Source organism: Chionomys nivalis, chromosome 6, assembly GCF_950005125.1.
Source record: "Chionomys nivalis chromosome 6, mChiNiv1.1, whole genome shotgun sequence".
Classification (NCBI taxonomy): Eukaryota; Metazoa; Chordata; class Mammalia; order Rodentia; family Cricetidae; genus Chionomys; species Chionomys nivalis.
Genome location: NC_080091.1, coordinates 11103815 through 11124480, shown reverse-complemented (window position 1 = coordinate 11124480; position 20666 = coordinate 11103815). Strand labels below are relative to the sequence as shown.

Genomic DNA, 20666 nt, shown 5'->3' with positions numbered 1-20666 from the left:
ACCACACACACACCACACACATACACCACACACACACCACACACACCACACACATACACACACCCCCCACACATACACCACACACACATCCCACACCTCACACACCCACACCCACACACATACACCCCCCCCACACACACACACACATACACACATACCACACACACACACCCCACACACACACCACATACACTACACACACACTACACACACACCACACACACATATACCACACACATACACATACCCCCCACACATACACCACACACACATCCCACACCTCACACACCCACACCCATACACCCCCACACACACACACACCCACACATACACACATACCACACACACACACACCCCACACACACACCACATACACTACACACACACTACACACACACTACACACACATATACCACACACATACACACACACCCCACACACACACACACCCCACACCCCCCCACACCACACACATACACCACACACACACACCACACACACATACACCACATACACACACCCCACACACATACACACCCTACACACCCCACACACCCCACACACATACCACACACACACCACACACACATACACCACACACACACCCCCACGCACCCCACACCTCACACACACCACACACACTACACACACATACACCCCACACACACACCCCACACACACATATACCACACATACACACACACCACACACATATACCACACACACAACCCCCACACACATACACACACCACACACACATACCACACACACACATACACACACACCACACACACATAACACACACACACCACACACATACACCATACACACACACCACACACACACCACACATACACACACACACACACGTACACACCTTTCTACCGCTCTGGATTACTGCCACTTAATCAGGAATTCAAGGTGTCTGCGGGCACCACTGTTTCTAGGCATCAGGTCCCCTCCCACCCTCGGCCTGGCATAGCACCCAGTCAGAGCTGCTCCCTGGGGCTAGGGACACAAGTGCCCTGATTTGGCCCAGGCCCCCTCACAGAACCCGGTGCCTCTGTAAGTCTGAGGAGGAAGCTGGAGCAGCACAACAAAGCAGCCCGGGAGTGGCATGACCCACCTTGGCCAGGCCTGCGCGGTGGGCACCTTGCGACTCGATGTAGGCCACGTATCTGTTGAAGTCCCTGAACTCGTCCATGGTGGGGCGGAAGGTCATGATTTTGCAGCTGGGGTTCTGGGCACTGTGGTCCTCAGACCCCATGGCTGCTCCACTGCAGAACCACACCTGTGAGAGGAGAAGAGCGGTCAGCACAGCCCTGCCATCACCAATGCCACCAACACCACCACGATGCTCCCCTCGAGACAACAAAAACACCCCCTGCAGGAGGGCAACAGCAGGCAGCTGGTGCGCCAGCAAGCTACAAGACTCCATATTCACCCCATCCCGAGGGCCAAAGTGGCACCGGCTGACTAAATGCACAGGCACCTCCCTCCAGAGCTGACAGGTACCAAATGCACCCTCTAATCAGAGGCCACCAGAACCCAGCACTGTTGTCAGCAGGGACCTTCTTCCCGTGTGGACCTTGTGGCTTTGTGGTCACCGCAACCACCCAGGAGCCCTGTGAACACATGAGAGCACCCTGGGATAGTTGAGAGTGTCTCACTCGTGCACAGTGCCTAAGTGTTTGCAGCCTGGAACCCATCAAGCTATTCAAGAAGGCTTGGGCCAGGAGGGCAAACCAACCCATCTGAGTCAGCTCAAGCCATGGCCAGCACTGACCTGCCCATGTGCCAGCACAGAAGGGATGTCAGATGCTGGGGCATCCATGCTAGAGGGAGGCAGCACAGCTGGTCTTCTCTGTTAGTGACCTCACTGGGAGACCACATCCAGACTCTCACGTACTTCCCAGGATGGCCACAAGGTGGCAGCACATGCCCGGGAATAGAGTGCACAGAATTAAGGGGTTGGTGACCAAGCACCCAAAAGCAACTGCCCTGATGGGCTCTGGAGAGTACTGAAGCTGCATCACCTGGGTGTCCTGGGACTCTATTGTCTATGTCTACTCCACACAGCCCTCAGAGACACAGTGCCATGAGACAGGACATGGTTTACCGAGAGGGGCCTTTGGACCCTGTCCTCCAGGGCACTAGGGACGAGCCTTATCCACAGACTAGAAGCTATCCTGGAGATCTAATGCACCCCAGGTCTCAGAGCCACCACTGTCCCCACCAGCCCTACACCAGATGCTGAGCCCAGGATCCACATGTCCACCTGACAGCCCTCCCACATGCAGAGGTGAGAGGCGGGGAGATGGTGTAGAAGGGACACCACGTCCTCGGGAACCTCGCAGCCTAGGAGTCAGCAGTCTCGTGTTCAAGAGAGCAGGCGGGAGGAGCATGGAGCGCGCAGTCCACCTCAGCGGCCCAGCAAGCCGTGTTTAATGGTGGGGCACAGTGTGCCTTCTGGAGGACATGAGGACACCACGGTTCCTCCCCCATGGCTCCCGGCCCACAGGGTGGCCCAGGGTCTGACTCCCCACACTCAGCGCACCCACCCACCACCCCCTCTCGCACGTGTCTCCTTCTCAGGGAGCACGTCCACCTTAGCTGGGGCAGCACCCAGCCATCCTCCCTCCTGCCTGTCTCTTGCTCAAGGCCTCTATGGCCAGCAAAGCCCAGGTTGTCATCGTCACCAGGGCCCTGTATGGGCAACTGGGATGGATGTGGGACCTGAGGGTTGTGGGAACAGCGCAGAGCATCCTGGTCCGTGCAGCACATAGAATGAAGGTGGGAGGCAGGGCGGGGTCACAGCAGACAGTGCTGTGCAAACGTGTGTGCAGGAGTCAGTGGTCTCCTTCCACCATGTGTGACCTGGGGACTGAACTCAGGCTACGAGGCTTAGCAGCAGGTACATTTCCCTGCCAAGGACTTGAGATCTTGAAGGTCCCAGTTGCAGAGAATCAGCAGGGCTACAGTTGATCCCTCAGGCTATAGTGAAAGCACAGCCGAGGTGTGGACCAGGACTAGGGGTACGGGATGTCACTCCTAGAGGAAGCCAGTCCTGCAGCTGGGACAGCACACAAAGAAAAGGACTTAAGATGGGAGCAGGGACAAAACCAGGGATCAGCCAGAGCTGGACAGTGTCATCACAAGGGAGGCAGGGAGCCGGGGGTTCAAATGCCACCAGAAGCTGGACCAACTGGCAAGTGGAGTGCCCCAGGGTCCACAGAAGAGCCAGCCACTGCTGAACAGCTCACTTGCTACCACAGACACACCACGGACTAGGGCATCATCGAAGTATCCCCATACGGGGCAGTGGCCACGCCTATAGTTACAAGCTACAAAAGCTAGTGGTGGTGCACACAGAGATGGGGATCCCAAAACCCGGAACACAATGTGTTCATCACTCATGATGGGTCCAGCATAATCAGTGCTCCAGGTGCCACTTGTCCTGGGAAGTCTGGGCTAGGCAGAGCTAGTAGCCTGGTAGCCTAGGCAGAGGTAGTAACCTAGTAACCTAGTAGCCTAGAGCAGGGAGCTGTGGTTAGTGAGCTTGGAACCTACTAGCCTCAGAGTGTGTCTGGGATGGGGTGGGGGATGGTGATGGATGGACACCCAGCCACTACATACATGCCTGTTGCCAAACAGCAAGTGCTCTGGCTCCACCTAGTGGCAACAGCTCCTTACTGCCCACAAAGTGCCCTCTCCACCTCCTACCAGTTAAACCAGAGCTCAGAGGAAGTGGTCCACAGAGAGCCACCCTACCCTACAGGAGTTGCTCCCCACTATCCAGGGACATGTGTCGAGCGAGACCAGAGCTTCAGGCCAGGCCATGTCCTGTCACCTGTCACCTGCGCCCACCGGCCCCACTTTACTGGAGCCCAGGACAGAGTCCCTCAGGCAGGACTAAGGAGATATGGACTGGGCTCCAAGGACCCTGAGAGTGTGATGACAGCCCCTGGGCTGAGCCCCTGGGCGCACAGCAACAGGCCGGTACCATGAGGCCAGGACAGCACAGACTCCGTGACCTGGTCATCATCCTTCGTAAGCACAGAGGAGCACAGGAGGCGGGCGTGTTCCTCCCAGTGGCACTGAAGGCGCCAGTCCCCCAGGTGTTGGGGGTGGGGTACCTTTCCAACCCCTCTTGCTCTTGAAGGTCCCTACTGCTGGAGGTCTAGCCACTTGGTGACACCCCAAACTCTCTGGTGAGTCCCAGAGGCTCCACACCCTAAGTTCAGCCCCCAGCAGGGAGATTGCCATGACTCCCTGAGCTGGTTCAGGAGTGTGGCTAGACTCATGTAGGGGTGCCCCCAGCTCCAGAAGTCACACAACAGGAGAAAGTGCGTTTCCTGATAGGTCCCAGCTGCTCAGGGCTCAGGCAAGGTGAGAACTGTCTGCCCCACTTCTCTCACTCCCCCAGCTGTGCCACTCTTGAGCACAAGGAGCCCAATGCTGGGACAGAAGGACCTTTCTGGCAGTCCTGCCCCCTTTATCTGAGTGAACAACGGGGACGGGGTGGGAACAAGAGGGTCATTCTTACCAAAGTACCACAGCGCAAAGCCACTGCCCCCACAAACCAGAGTCCAACATAAGTCTACGGAGTGACGTCATGCTCCACACAGCCGCCAGCACAGACGACAGGGAAAGAGTGGCCCAGCCATACACTGGACAGCACACAGTCCTGAACAAGACTGAGACTCAAACACACAGTGTGGAGGGGCCTCAAGATCAGCTCAGTGCGAGACCCAGAAACCAAAACCACTCACGGTGACTAGTTTTACACCCACTTGATACAAGCTTGAGTCACTGGAGAGCAGGGAGCCTCAATTAAAAATGTCTCCATCAGCTCTAGCTGTAGACAAGTGATTGATAGGGAAGACCCAGCCCACTGTGGGAGGTTCGTCCCTAGACAGCTAGTCCTGGGTTCTATAAGAAAGCAGGCTGAGCAAGCCATGAGGAGCAAGCCAGTGAGCACGGCCTCTGCCCCAGCTCCTGCCTCCAGGTTCCTGCCCTGACTTCCTGATGATGGACTGTTACCGGGAAGTGTGAGCCAAAGAAACCCTTCCCTTGCCAACTCACTGTGGTCACGGTGCTTCATCACAGCTAAGATATCACTCAGTGTGGGACTCTGTGACAGGGAATTTCCGAAACGGGCCTATCCACAAGGGAAGAGGATTTTTGGGTGCTTGAGGCTGGGGAGAGGGCATGGATGTTCTGGAGCTTGACAGCAGTGATGGCACCACCACTCTGAATAGACTGCAAACCACTCTTGTCGGTGGGCCCAAGAGGATGCTCCTCACAGGAGCCCACAGGACCTGCCAAGCCCTGTCTGTCCCAAGCACCATCACTAGGCAAGGCCTAACTGTGGAGCCCTTAGTACTAAAAGAAGCCTGAGTCACTGCTGGACAGGTGCACGGACTCCAACCACAGCCGCTCCCTTAGCATGGCCCAATCTCAGGCGGCCCACCTGGGGCCTGGCTGCTGCACTTACCTGGGGGTTCCAGGAGGTTCCAGGGGGCTGAGGTGGACAAATGACTTGGGCTCAAGGAAGCCGTCAGGGTTGATTTTTGTCAGGCACCTCCAGGGACAGCAGTGTCCTGCAAGGGACAGATAAAAGCTGCTGACTGAACTGCATGGGCTGTCCCTGCCAGTCCTGTCCTTCATACCACACGCAGAGTTGATTCTAAGTGGCTTCAGACCAAATTTTAAAATCAAATATCAAATTTCTATAATACAAATATTTATAGCCTTGAAGCAGGTGGAGTTTAGACAAGGAGTAAGAGAAAATGCACACTGGGCTCTGAACTCGAAGGTTGTCGTGATGAAGAGACAATCTGGGAAACACCTAAGAGCCACAGGTCTAAGATCAGCATGCAGAACGTACAGCATCTTCACCACTCAACAAGACAAGGGGCCAGTATCCAGATTATATAAAGGGCTCACCATTTGTGCTGACTAGTTTCCTGTCAACCTGGCGTAAGCTAGAGTCCTCAAATGAAGGAGCCTCAACTGATAAAATGCCTCCATGAAATTCAGCTGTGAAGCATTTTCTTGGTGTGGGAGGTCCTTCTGTCTATGTATTGCTTTTATTGGTTAATGAATAAAGAAGCTGGCTTGGCCTGATAGGGTAGAGCAGAGCGAGGTGGGAAAGACTAAACTGAGAAGTCATGGAGCTGCTGCTGGAGACAGATATGCTGGAACCTTGCCGGCAGGCCACGAATCTTGTGGTAAAATATAAAATACTGGAAATGGGTTAATTCTAGATGTAAGAGCTAGCTAGCAGTAAGCTTGAGTGATTGGCTAAGCAGTGATTTAAATAATACAGTTTCTGTGTGATAATTTCGGGAGTCTGGGTGGCTGGGAAATGAACAAGCAGTCTCCTGAAACATTTTCTCATTTAGTGATCAGTAGGGGGGGGCAGTCCATTGTGGGTGTCTGATTCCCAGCACCCCCACAGTGGCTCACAACCATCTGGAACTCCTGTTCCTAGGAATCTGACACTCCAGGGCCCCAGGTACACACATATACATAGACATACAGGCAGACAAAATACCCGTACATAGGTAATACATAGTGGTAATACAATTATAAACACAATAAAATAAAAATTAAAGGGGCTGGAGAGATGGCTCAGTGGTTAAGAGCATTGCCTGCTCTTCCAAAGGTTCTGAGTTCAATTCCCAGCAACCACATGGTGGCTCACAACCATCCGTAATGGTCTGGTGCCCTCTTCTGGCCTGCAAGCATACACACAGACAGAACACTGTATACATAATAAATAAACAAATAAATAAATAAATAAATAAATAAATAAATAAAATATAAAAAATAAAATAAAAAATAAAAATTAAAAAATAAGGCCAATAAAGCCACTGGTTCGGGGAGGGAACAGCTCTGGTCTGTCACTCGGCCTAACTGTGCCTAGAGCAGTGAGACTGCCCTAGTGCTCTCTAGTGTCCTAGAAAGAAATCCCCCCAGCAGGTCTGCAGCTGTGACTACCACAGCACAGAGGCCCTGACTCCACCCATTAGGGTGCTCACATCTGCCCAGCCCAAGCCAATCACCAGAGAGACCAAGGGTCAAACAGAAAGTTGCCGCCTCAGTAGACAGCAGCCAATCATGACAAGAGTCCTGGAGCCCACACCTCCCTGATTCTAAACTCCTTCCTAAAGTTCCCAAGATGGCAACCCAGGCAGGATGGACTGCCACAGGAGGTTCCCTGAGTGGCTGGAGCCAGGCTCTGCACCCCCAGGGAGCTTTGGGTGCATCAGGAGAGGTTGTCTGTCCTCAGTATCCTTGGGATGCCACTAAAGTCAGGCCACAGCCCTGGGCTCTCCATGGAGCCCCTGCTAAAGTGATCACACAGAAGCCAGCAAAAGGGTGACACTAGGAACTCCTCTGCAGACTTCCTTCCTGGTACCCACTCACCATCAGGACAGGTCAACACAGAGATAACCAGGGACAGGCCACAGAGGCTCGCTGAAGCCTCCAGTGTGATGTGACAAAGAACTCAGGCACCCAGCACCTGCTCCAAGGCAGCAGGAGTGGGAGGGCAGGAGGCATGGCAGGAGACGCGGAGGCTGGTCCAGGGCATGGCAAGGATATTATCCAATAGGGGGACAAGGCAGGGCTGGCCCACAGTGCCAGGAAGACAGGAGAAAGCTGCACTCTGCACCCTTAGCCACACCATTCCAACCTGTCATCACTGGAGACAGATGTCAGATGTGCCTGGAGACCCAGGGCACAGGCAGGGCCTAGAAGGTGGGCAGTGAGGACTCCCAGAGTTCCAAGGCTCAGACCTTAAAGCCAAGAGAGGATGGATGTGAGGCCAGAGCCTCAGACAACAGGAACAGTTGGGTCACTGGCTTCTGCCAAAGGTAAAGCCCTGGCACATGGCGATGCCAAGGGGCTTCTCCACCTTCCGCAGGAGAACTCTAGAACACAAATCCAAGGCCCTGAGTCCCCAACAGCACACCCACTACCTTCCAGAAGGACACAAGCCATCTGTCTGCCCCTCACCCCACCCACCTTGAATTCTGATGTTTCTGCTGTGGTCTATAATAAGCATCTGGGCACAGTGAGAAATGCACAAGCCACTGAAGAGTCACACAGGCAACCAGGCAGATTATGAGGACAGATGTCTCAGCGGAGTGAATGAAGGTGAGCTGCTGTGAATGCACATGTTGTCACATGGGTGTGACGGGCAGAGGACACCTGCAGATGTTGGTCCCTGCCATCACACAGCCAGGCTCGGCAGCAAGCACTTTACCCACTGAGCCCTCTTGCCGACCCAGAATTGCCTTTTCTCTTTAAATCAATCACACTGGGCCCCAGAAATTGTTATAGCAACAGAAGACAAACTGTAAGTGGACTGGGCATAGCTCGGATGATGCATGTCTGTCATCCCAGTTCTCAAGGGCTGAGGCAGGGGATTTATGAGTTTGAGGCCAGCCTGGGCTACATAACCAGACCCTGTCTCAAAAAGCAGCAAAAATGAAATTTAAAAAATTTTTAAACTATTAGGCATGATGCACACCTTTAATCTCAGCACTCAGATGCAGAAGGATAGCTGTGAGTTCAAGCTCGGTCTGAGCCAGGGCTATACCCTGAGACCTTGTCTTTAAAAAGAAAAAGAAAAACAGAAAGCAGGAACAAAAGAAAGAAAGAGAAAATTAGAGTAATAAAAGTTGGAGGACTGGAGAGGGTCAGCGCTAACTAAACACCGCTCTTCCAGATGTGCCTTTGGCCCAGCACCCATGTCAATCACCTGGAGCTCCAGTTCCGGGGAACCCGACACACCCTCCGCTTTCCTCAGCACTGTACACACACACACACTTTAATTAGATATTAAAATTTAAAAATTACAAAGTAAATAAATCAATAAAAGGTGAGTGTGAGACAGTTCAGAAAGTAAAGGCGCTTGCTGCCAAGTCTGGCACCCTGACTGGTGGGAGAGGAGACCAACTCCTGCAAGCTGTCCCCTGAGCTCTCCACACACACTGGGGAGGGCCACCCTTGGGCACACACACAGGGTAAGTAAAGAAATAAAGAAATGCCAATTTTTAAGAACTAAATGAAAGTTGAAGGAAAGGTCAAAACTCCCCTAGAAAATGAGTGAACAGCAAAAACCAACAGGAAGACGGCTTTACTCTGACAAGGTGCTGGCCAGCCAAGGGGTCCCTGTAGTCCAGACTACAGGAGCTGTGGATAAGAGCAGCTCACCCTGCTGGCGAGGCGGGGAACTGCACATGGACGTGGAGGGGGAGGACAGGACCCCAGGAGGCCCTTGCAGCAGGCACGTGGGGAGCTGCACCCGCTGTGCTGTGGCAGGGTAGCGCTGCAGACACTGGGGACACAGGCTAGGCAGAGGACACAGCTGTCTGCTCAGGCCCAGATGCTGACAGCAGGGGCGGGAAGTTCAGGAGCCTGAGCCTCTGATCAATGGAGAGAGAGCTGTAGGGCTTTGGGCAGGGCAGTGACACCTGTACCATGCGCCTTCCCAACAGACCCAACACTGGACCTTGTTCACCTTCCACACTCCAAGGGCATCAGCAAGCAGAAACCATGAAGGCAGGAGGAGGCCCAAGAAATGACTTTATTTCAAGGGAATAAATGACAGGGGACATGACTACAGAACTTGCACAAAAGCCAGAACTGTGAGCCCCAAGACAAACAAAACACAACTCCTTCGGGGGTTCTCAGTGCACAGTCGAACCTATTGTCAGCAGAGAAAGTTTGTCAAAGGAGCTGACAACTGAGGGACTCACCATGGGAAGTGCAGGCCCTGGTGTGAATTCAGCACTGCTGCCAGGAAGAGGGCAGGAGGAGAAATGGGCAAGTAGATAGATGGGTGGACGGATGGGTGGATGGATGGGCGGTGGATGGATGGATGGATGGATGGATGGATGGATGGATGGATGGATGGATGGATGGATGGGCGGATGGATGAGCGGATGGATGGGCGGATGGATGGGCGGATGGATGGGCGGGTGGATGGGCGGGTGGATGGGCGGGTGGGTGGGCAAATGGATGGGTGAGTGGGTAGATGGGTGAGAAGGTGAGGGGTAGAAAGGTGGGTGGGTAGATAAAAACGTGGATGGAAGGACAGAAAAGTGAATAGATAAAATGTCCATTTAGGGCCAGGCGGGGCGTGAGCACACCTTTAATCACAGTACTTGGGAGGTAGAGGCAGGCGGATCTCTGTGAGGCCAGCCTGGTCTACAGAGCAAGTTCCAGGACAGAGAAACCTGTCTTAGAAAAAAAAAAATGTTCACCTAGATTAGCTACACAACAGACATGTCCCTCAGTTTGGAACTAGGTACAAGCCTGTACTTGTGGTGTTCATGGTGCCCTTGCAATGCTGATGAGGCGCGAGAAGCAAGCACAGCCCTCAGACAGACAGCACAAGGGAGCTGCTGGGAGGACTACTCAGGAATCCACCACAGGGTAGCAGGTGAGCTGTGCTAAGAGCAACATGGCTCGGGAGCCCAGCACACTGGGGTTGTGGAGGAGAGGACGTCACCAGGGACCCAGGGAGAAGAACCTGTGCCGACCCTCCAAAGGGAAGGCAGGGGACAGGTAGGCACAGAACAGCGGCACGAGAAGCCTTCTCTCTGCACAGCTTTCCAGGGTGGCGCCAGTGAGGCCTCACAGCTCTACTCTTGCTCAACAAGGGTCCTAAAGGACAGAGTGAACCCAGAGGGCCACACCAGGGCCTTCTGCGGCCACACTACAAGGACACAGTGGCATCTCTCCTGCCATGCCCGGGGCCTGACCTCATGAAACCCACACAGGCTCAACGCTGTTCCCAATGAAAAGGAATAAGACGATGAGGGCCACTTGGCCCGGCCGGGTTCTCTTTCTACTGACAGGCTACTACAAAGTCAAAGCGGGGTCTGACAGATCCAACAGCTTGGCCAGGAGTCCCAGGCTGGAGGGAGCATGCACTCAGTATCGGAGATACAGACGGCTCAGGCAAAGGGCAAAGTGCCCAATGTGGAGACTTCAAGAAAGACACCCAGGAGCCCTTCCTGAATCCCTTGCTAGTGCTAACTCAGTGTGACCCACATGTGCTCTGGACCCCAGAGCTGTGGAAAGGCATAATCGGGTCTTACTTGCTGGTGGTAACCCAGTCTGGCGAGTTAGCTTCCAGCTCATGAAGTTGTATCCCAGAGACTAAGGCAGAGAACACGTGCAGGAGCACACAGCCACACACTGACCCCGCCATGAACACGCATAAGCGAACATATACTTGCAGTCACACACACTCACTCAGGCAAATAATCAGTGTAACTAAATAACACCAATCAGGCCAGGGTGACTTGCCTAGGACAAACATAGGAATGGCCAGGCAGTTGGGTGGACTTTTAATGCCAGCACTAGGGAAACAGAGGCAGGGGAATCTCTGTGAGTCTGAGACTAGCCTGGGTTACAGAGTGAGTTCCAGCACGAGGGGTTGGAGTGAGAACTGTGGTTGAAATGTAAAATGAAATAAAAATAAGTAAACAAATTAAAAAAAAAAAAAAAAAAAAAAACAGCAGGCACTCACCCCAAGCCCCAGGACCCCTGCGGTGGACTCACTCCACAGGCACAGATACACGTATACATACAATATAAACACACTAAAAGTTACACAGAAAAACAAATTAAAACTAAGTCAAGGGGGGCTGGAGAGATGGCTCAGTGGTTAAGAGCACTGGCTGTTCTTCCAAAGGTCCTGAGTTCAGTTCCCAGCAACGACATGGTGGCTCACAACCATCTGTAATGTATACATAATAAATAAATAAATCTTTAAAAAAAAAAAACTAAGTCAATGCTGGAGTATGGACAGGGGTATGGACATGGCTGTCCATGCAGGAAGCCAGGGCCTGTAACACTGCCAGCTCAGAGGAGGGGATCAGACTGGTGAGAGTCACCTGTCTGTCCCTTGCCAGCACCCCAGCACCCAGTGCTGCAAGTGAGAGACCTTCCACAAGCAGCACAGCCTCCTGCACACACCTCTGACTTCTGGGTGCATCCTTGACTACTAAGTACCAGCTTTGGCCAGTGTTTGTCTACTAACCCATGAGCAAGCCTTGCATCAGACACCATAACCAGTGTCTGGGGGACCAAAGATGAAGCTGGATGTCCCTGTCATTCCTGGGCTCACTGAGCCCAATGGTCTAGGTCAGGTCCCTTCACCTGCCACTGCCTCGTCCAGTTGAGGGACAAAGCAGGGCAGCTAGGTCGGCCAGAGGCATCTGGTCCACACACACACGAAAGATGCATGGACACCCACACATGCACATGGACATGTGCACATACATGGACGCACACAGACATGGACATGCACAAACACACAGATGCTGCCTGCCCAGCACCACAGCCATCCGAAGCAGGCACCATCACTATACTGTCCCAGCTGGTGAAGGAGACATAGGGCAGGACATGGCTTGCCCAAGGCCACCCAGAAGTAGGGGTGTGGGGGACACAGGAGACAACAATGGCATGGGTAGAAACACTGAGAACAAAGGTCGCAGCCCTCAGAGGAGCAGGAGGAAGCACTGCCAGTCCTGTCAATCACTGACAAGGTCTGGAGTTGGAGGAGGACGCAGACCTTCCCAACAGCTCAAGAAAATAAAGGGGACACAGCGAAGGTCAGACACCCTGGAGTCGGAGACATCACTGACTGTCATGACTTGGACCAAGAAATGCTGACGGCCCAGGGGTCCCCCCCTCCCCTCAACACTGTCCTGAGGCAGTGAGGGCACTGCCGAAGCTTCTGCCATCACGGGCCATGGCCTTGACACTGCCCAGCCCGTGAGCCTTGGACACAGCAGCTCCTTCACTCTGGGAGTACCGCCCCAGGGCTTTATATGTGGGTCCGTCTGTCCACATCACCTGCAGGACACCAGTGCAGGGCAGTGTCCAGGAGGCTCCATTCAGTGCCCCCTGGTGACTGTCCCATTCACCTCCAACCCCGTCCCGTGCTAATATCCCAGCACCTGGCCTCACATATGAGGACTCATCTCAGGAAACAAACTCTGCAGCTCATTTCAAAACAAAACAAAACAAAGTTAAATATTATAAATTTTTACCTTTCTTTTTGAGACAGTGTTTCTCTGCGTAACTGCCTGGTTGTCCTGGAACTCACCTTGTAAACCAGGCTGGCTTCGAACTCAAGGCATGTGCCACCACCACCTGGCTACTATTTATTTTTATTATTTATTTTGGGGGAAGTCATGCATGTTGAAGTCAGAGGACAACTGGCAGGGACTGGTTCTCTCCGTCCACACTGTGGATCCTGGGAACTGAACCTGGTTGGTCAGGCTTCACAGCAAACCCCTTCACCTGCTGAGCCATGTCACTGGGGCCCCACAGTTGGTTTTCATACCACACTTTGTGGGGTGTGCGGGCACAAGCCTAGAGCCTAGTCACCCGAAAGACCCCCTCATGCCTCTGGGCAGCTGGTGAGAGCTGGGTGACTGCAGCCACCCTCAGGCCGCGGCACAGCAGATGAAGACAGGAGTGCTCAGCGTGTCAGGCAGTGTGAGGCCTCCTACTCCCTCCCCCATGCTGGAGGGATGGCTCAGTGGTTAGAACACCGGATGCCCGGATGTCCTGACAAAGGACCAGGTTCAGTTCTCAGAACTCCCAAGGCAGCTCACAACTGTCTCTACCGCCAACTTGGGTTCTGACGCCCTCTTCTGGCCTCAGCAGGCACTGCACAGACAAAACACCCATACACATGAAATAAGTAAGTAAAAATATTTTACAAAGCAACACGGAGTAAGATACCCTTGGTTCACTACTGCCATGCCTGCTGGAGGCTTACACTGAGGCCAGGCTCACCTGCTCTGTTTTCACCTTCTACTGTGGCTCAGAAATGGAAGGGCTTGCAAGGGGGCTCAGCAGGTAAAGGCGCTTGCTACAAAGCCTGACCCCCAGACCTCCACACGTGTGCTCTGGCAAACACCCCACCCCACACAATAAATACTATTTTAAAAAACCATTTAAATCCAAAACCAACCATTTCCTAAAGCAACTTGGGCTGGGGCAGTTACTCTGAAGGTGACACCCTACATGTCACGTGCGAGGGGCCAGAGCTTGCTAGGTCCACAGCAGGATCACGTTAGTAAAAGAAGACTCAGAAATGCCAGATCTGGTCACAACAGGGTCACTGTCATGCAGCTGGCAGACCTCCCAGTACTGTGTCTAACTGCTTAGCCATCCTTCCAGCATGGGGGAGGGAGCAGGAGGCCTCACACTCCCTGTGATGCTGAGCACTCCAGAGGGAAACCCACAGACTATATCCATGGGGCCTTGGTACTGGGGAGCCCTAGAGACCAAGAGACACCCCACAGTCTAGCACACACCTCATCCCGGTCTGCTTCTCAGCGTCTCCAAGGCCATGACCCCAGCATTCCTTCCTCCTTTCTCTGCCCATCATCAACCAAGATAGACAGGCATGGCCCCAAGGACACACCTCTAAGAAACCATGACCATCTCCCAGGCCAGCTGCCCCTGGCCTGCTCGCCCACAGTGCCAGGACAAGCTGCGCACATCAGGTTCCGTTCAGAGGCTGCACCTACCCCAGGCACACTCAGTCCAACTACACGGCGGCAGCATAACAGCATGCCACCCCAGCTGCCGCCACTCTAGGCGACCATGTCAACCAGCTGCAGACAACCCATCTGGTGGAGAGCCACAGGGACAGGCGGACGCAGAGGAGCTGAACCCGAAGGGTTCCCTGTGCTGAGTTAGGCCACTGGTGACTCTGGCTTGGGATCTTGGGGCTCCTAGCTGCAGCATGAAAGCACTGCAAGGGATCCCTTTAGGTCCCCAAGGTACCAGTGACCCCTAAAGAGGGGGTCCTAAATTCCTGGGGCGCTCTCCCACAGTAGCCATGGTCCCTGCCCCTCTGCCCACATCGTCTCTGAGGTGGTGGCACACAGGGACCCCTTATGGCTGACCCTCTCTAATTGAAGAGACTGTAAGAAAAAAAATCTCATGGAGGGGACACAGGAGTTTGGGGGAGCTCCCCAGTCCTGGCTGTCCCCCTTCTCTCACCATGCCCAGGAGTCCATGGCACATCCCCCATCCAAGGAGGCTTCTGCTAGCCCTGTAGTCAGAGGGACTCCAGGGACCAACCACCCCACAGCCTCTCCTCTCTCAAGGAATCACCTGGTTCCACACCCCATCCCCCAGGACAGGGCCAGTCTTGGCTGTGAGGGACCCAGTGCCAGGAGCTACCCTGGAAAAGCACTGCGGCTGGAATCTGCCCTGGGGTTCCACCTGTAGCATGTCCAGACACACAGCTGTCACGCAGGTGAGCCCAGAGGTTAAGGCTTCAGTCCGCTGTGCTTCCTTCTGTACTTGAAAGCCACCAGAACAGTGACCGCAGCCTGCTTTACAAACCAACTCTTTGTCTGCTATGCAGGGATGACCAGCCTAGCACTCAGTAGCAGTAAGAGGGACAGCCTGCGCTAGGATGGCCAGGATAAAGCACTTGCTGTGCAAGGACATGAGTTTGAATTTCCAGAAATCTTAACAAAGCCAGGCGTGAATGAGCAGGACTGCAATCACAATACTGCGGAGGGAGAGGCAGGAAGCTCTCTAGGGACCAGTGAGATACTTCAGTGGTCAAAGTGTTTGCTGTACAAGTGTGGAGAGCTGAGTTCAAATTCCCAGAAAACCTAGTGAAGGACATGTGAGCTTCGAGGCAGAGACAAGAGCTGGAGGGCTGGCTGCCCTGGTGTGTGCACTGGGAGGCAAGAGGTTGCATCCTGAGACAGTGAAAGCAGGGATCCACGCCTAAGTCCTGACACATGTGCACACAGAGAGATTAAAAAAAAAAAAAAGGCCACAGGGTCCACGGGTCACGGATGGCTTAACACAGACTTGTCCCCAAAGCTGTGTGGGGCTGACACTACTGGGGAGGAGAAGGAAGGGAGCAGACAGACACAGCGAAGGTGAACTCTGGAAACACGAATAAAGCAGGGTTATAGCAGGCACCAGAGTGGCCCTCACCCAGAACTGCAATGGAATCCACTTCTCCTGCTAGATGGCAGCAGAAGCCACCTCTAGGGGCAATGGAGTTCTTCCCACAGTCACTGGCACTGGCTCAGAGAGAGGCTGGGGGCTTATGACATGTCACCCAGAGGAGGGGGATTCCACAAGGCCCAAGGCAGGACCCATAGGAACTGTCACCCAAAGTGAGGAAAGGCAACAAGCCCTTGCTGTCATCTACCTGTTGCTGGATGAACCCAGGACCTAGTATGTGCCAGCCGAGCATGCACCACCCAGCCGCATTCCCACCCCAGGCGTATGAAGCTCACCATTTTACCTGGGCTGGCTGCCCTGGAACTCTGTTCCCCACCTCCCTGTGCTGGGGCTCACTGGGCAGTGGCTGGCTCTTATGTGAGCTGACATTTGATCTGGAGCCTATGCTTCCGCAGCAGCAGCCCCCACCCTTTCCCAGCCATGAATTTGTGGCTGTGTTTGGAGACAGGGTCTCCATGTATCCCAGGCTAGCCTGGAACTCTCCATCCTCCTGAGTGCTGAGATGCGCACCAGTTGGAAGCCGGTGCTGAGCACATGCTAGGCATGCATTCCACTCACCGGGTCCAGGCCCGGCCCACAGTTTCACTGTTTAGTAGACTTAACTTTTCTGAGGTGGCTTTAGGTAGTGATGCCTGATGCTTTCCTGTCCCACTGAGAAGGGCACAGCAGGTATGACAATGACAGAGCCCAATACATTATCTAGCCAAGACCACACCCAGTGGGGGTGAATGGAAAACCAACTCATCTTCTTTTTAAAAATCAATTCATAGGGGGCTGGAGAAATGGTTCAGCAAGGAAGTACACTCTCCCAGAGGACCTGGGTTCAATTCCCAGCACCCACATGGCAGCTCACAACTGTCTGTAACTCCTGTTCCCGGGAACCTGACACCTTCAGACCAATAAACATAAGATAAATTTAAATAAATTATTTTAAAAAATAAAAATCAATTTATTATTTCAAAGTTGTTTTTGTGGTATTAAGGTAGAGTCAGGACCTCACTCCTTACCACTGTGACCTGCCTGGACACTACTTAGGCTTAGCAAGTCACTGGATCCCTGTCACCCTCTCTGAAGCAGCCAGTGTAAGAACACCCCACGAATTCAGGGACATCATTGTGGAGGAGAAGGCCAAGATTAGAGAAATGAGTCAACAGAAGTCAATTAGCAACAAGTTGATCAAAGCAACAGAATGGGGTACAGCAAAGGGAGGGGTGTCAGTGCCGATTCAACAGAGCCAAGGAAGCCAGAGTGGGACCTGCACAGGATGGGCGTGGGGTGCCAAGGCCGGTCACAGGCAAATCCCGTCCGTGCAATCACAGGCCTGGATTGGAGACAGAGCCAGTGGGAGAAGGGCACAAACAGAATAATCACTAAGCAATGAAGGTGGATGGGGGGGGGTATATGGGACAGAGAGGCAGGTGAATCTACAGGGCTGAAGGCCAGGTACCAGGTCTCATGTGGAGGAACTTGGGTGAGGAGCGGCTGCTCACCCCAGGGGTGATCTGGCCACAGTGGACTGAGCCCGTGAGGACAATGGGGCAATGCAAAAAGTTTTCAAGCTCCTGGCTCCTTGCCCTTGACCCTCAAGGCCACCTGAGGAGAGGAGCGTGCTGGGCACCCACTCTACAGATGGAGGAGCCAGGATGCTGGAGAGAGCAGGAAAGGACCTCCCTGCCTGCAGGAGGGACCTCAACCTCTGGGACTCCACCATGGCCTGAACTGCAAGGATGAGGGATGAAGCCCAGCACTCCACCCCCAGGCCCTGCAGTGACAGGTCTCTCCAGAGGCTGGCCATCTGCTACAGTCTGCTCCCTGCCCCTGCGCCCAGGAGGCTGTGAGGACAGGAGCTCTGACCTTGGTTCTGGAGCAAGGGACAAGCCCAAGGCCACCAGGCCCTGAAGCCTCCACCCCACCTCCAGATCCCTAAACAACCATCCGAAAGTGTCTCACAGCTCACACCTCTACCCCTCACTCCGCATGGCCTCACTGTCTGTGAGTGCTGGGTTGGCCCTAAGCAGCCTCCTCCCAGCACTCCCAATGAGCCCCAGGACCCTGGAGTGAGACTTTGCACAACCTGCCAACTGACGGGCCAGGTGACTCCCCACAGGTGTCAGGTGGCACAGGGACAGATGGCTACCCTGTGCTGGGGCTCCCAGCACAACATAGGAAGAGGCAGGCAGAACAAGGGGGCCAGAGCCCAGCAGAGGGGGGGGGGGGGGGCAAGGACCGGAAGTCTAGGTCAGGGCTGGGTGGGCTGGGAGAACAGAGGGCCCCTGGGATGGGAAAGAGACAAGCTATGGGTTGGGGACAGATAGCCACAGGATAGTGACTGAGTCTCTAGAGAGTCCTCTATGTAGTCAGCAGCCATCACCCTGGGAGGAAAGAACTAGAAAACCACTTGTACTCAGACCTGTACATTCCCAGGTCTGCACGCACAAACTCACACGGGAACACCGAGCACCTGGCACAGGGACACTTCTCCCCAAACACCAAACACCCTATGGCAATCTGGGCAACCCAATCTCTTGCCTCAGGCTTTGTGCCCTCCCAGGGGATACATGGAAACTCACCCAGTGTCTTCCAAAAGGACCCCCTAAGTTTCAATATACGGGGCACCCACAAGGTTTGGAGAAAAAGAGAAGGGAAGACGAAAGCTGGCCTGTTAGTGCAGGATGGGAAAGATAACGCTGGCCCTGGCTGGGGACACGCCCTCCTGGTGGCTCTGAAGGCAGCAATTACTGGAGAATTAAAGAGAGTGATTATCCTTTCCTGGTAGGGGGAAAGCCTCTGAAGACCCACGTAATGATCCCATTTTGAGGCAAGAGTTGTTTGGGGACAGAGCAGGCTCCAGCCCGGGGACTGTCAGATACACAACTATGGGACACAGAGACATCCCGGGGCCCCGAACCTTCTGCAACCAAGATCCTCAGAGCCTAAGTAGGTGCAGATACCAGGCTGCAGGCTGAGCAAACCCCACTTGCACACAAGGAAAGATACACTTTCTTTTTGCTTTTTGAAACATGTTACAGGATTCACCCTCTGGCTAGCTGAAAAAAAATTAGCAACTCGGGCAAGACACTTCCCCAGGTGTTACTGAATTATTAAAGCAATGCCATCCTTTCCCCTCCCCCAGTCAGACAGATGGGACAAGAGGAAGCCCAGGAGCGGCAATGCTCTAACCGCACCGCTTACACCATCAAATCTGCAAACCAGGACCCAGGCAGACCAGAATCCCTCATACTCGTACCTGGCTCACCGTAGCCCCCGCCCCCCAGCAGACCTCCACCCTGCCAAGAAGCCCCCAGCTTTCCTACAACAGTAGAAAAGTCATCCCCAGCTGTCCCCGACTCTGCTGGCTTCCTGGGAAGGAGAAAAGGGGCTGTCTGCCGGGGGACGCCCTGGACGGGTATGCACGCGAGCAACTGCACAATTCATGGTTTACAGAGAGAAGAGGACTTGAAGGCAGAGGGACCCGGGAACGGATGCGAGGTGAGAAGGCTGCCATTGAAACAGTGGATACGTGCGCTATTTATTTTAACTTTAAAAAATGCAGATTACATAGTGATTTAGGGATTCTGGGACAAGAGGGGGTCAAGTTTGGAAGGCATGATGGATGGGGTGTTTGAAGGGGACAGCATCTGTGTCCCCTAAAGGGAATAAAAATCCAAACAGGGAGGAGCAAGGGCTTGGAGTGAGCTTTATATTTTCAAGGATTTAGGGGTGCTGAAGGGATGGCTGGACCAGGCCACCCACGCTGTCATCTTTTGTGCCCTGGAAAGGGGACGCGGCGCCCCGCCCCCGCCCCGCCTTTGTCCGGCCCCATCGTCCCCCCTCCCCCCCCAAAAAAACACACCCTCCTTTCCCAGGCACACAGTCGTTTTGTCGATCAACAAACAGCAGCTTCGCCCGAGCGGACAAAAGCCCGGCGCACCCCACCGCCTCGCGGAGTCGAGTAGGCCGCAGCCGAAGCCTCGGCCTAAAGTATGAGCGGTGTCCGCGAGGCGCGGCGCGGGGGCAGGCATGGCGGCTGCGCGGCCCCCCGGAGGGGCCTGGAAGCTGCAGAGCACCGCCGCCGATCGCACACTCACCTGGCGCGGCGCGCGCGACCCCGAGTGTGGACAGCGGGCTGAGCGGCGCGTGCTCGGCCTCCTTGCGTCGCCCCCGCCGGGCCTTGCTCCCGCGGTCGGGCCGCTCGGCTCCTGCCTTCGCCGGGTTCGTTCGCTGGTTCGATCGTTCGCTTGCTCGCGGCCGAGCCCTCAGTAAGCGCCTCGGGCGGGGAGACGAAGCTCCACGGGGCGGGGCGACGGCTCCTCCTCAGCCGCCATTGGGTATCCAGCCCACGCCCGCACGCTGATTGGTGGCGGCTGACAGCTCCGCCCCTCCCCTAATCAACACCGTGCGGCCCCGCCCTCCGCGACCTGGGGCGGGCGCAGGCACTCGACCTCTTCCCGTCATTGGTCCAACCGCGAGGACGCTCCGGCACCCACTCACGTGCCCGGTGACCGGCTCAGCTCTCAATGGGTGCTGAGCACGCCCGTCTAAAGGGACTCAGCCAATCCGACAACGGCCGGGACTAGTATAGCCCGGAGCGCAGTCAGATTGACAAGCGCGTTCTCAGG

The 20666-nt window shown here is 54.5% G+C and overlaps 1 protein-coding gene across 8 annotated transcripts in view; it reads right to left on the bottom strand.

Moving 5' to 3' along the window:
- Positions 1 to 20299, bottom strand: part of Kdm4b (lysine demethylase 4B) — an 80167-nt gene extending 59868 nt beyond the window's left edge. For 6 of the 8 annotated variants that reach the window (XM_057771273.1, XM_057771278.1, XM_057771276.1 and 3 more), the window contains exons 1-3: positions 20136 to 20299; positions 5498 to 5603; positions 1127 to 1291 (exon numbers count right to left, since the gene is read on the bottom strand). In XM_057771273.1, coding sequence (XP_057627256.1) covers positions 1127 to 1267 — 141 coding nt within the window. In that variant the 5' untranslated portion in view covers positions 1268 to 1291; positions 5498 to 5603; positions 20136 to 20299. Of the gene's footprint in view, positions 1 to 1126; positions 1292 to 5497; positions 5604 to 20135 lie in introns of those variants that run through there. The other 2 variants (XM_057771275.1, XM_057771281.1) reach the window with 2 other exon arrangements.
- Positions 20300 to 20666: the final 367 nt, after the last annotated feature.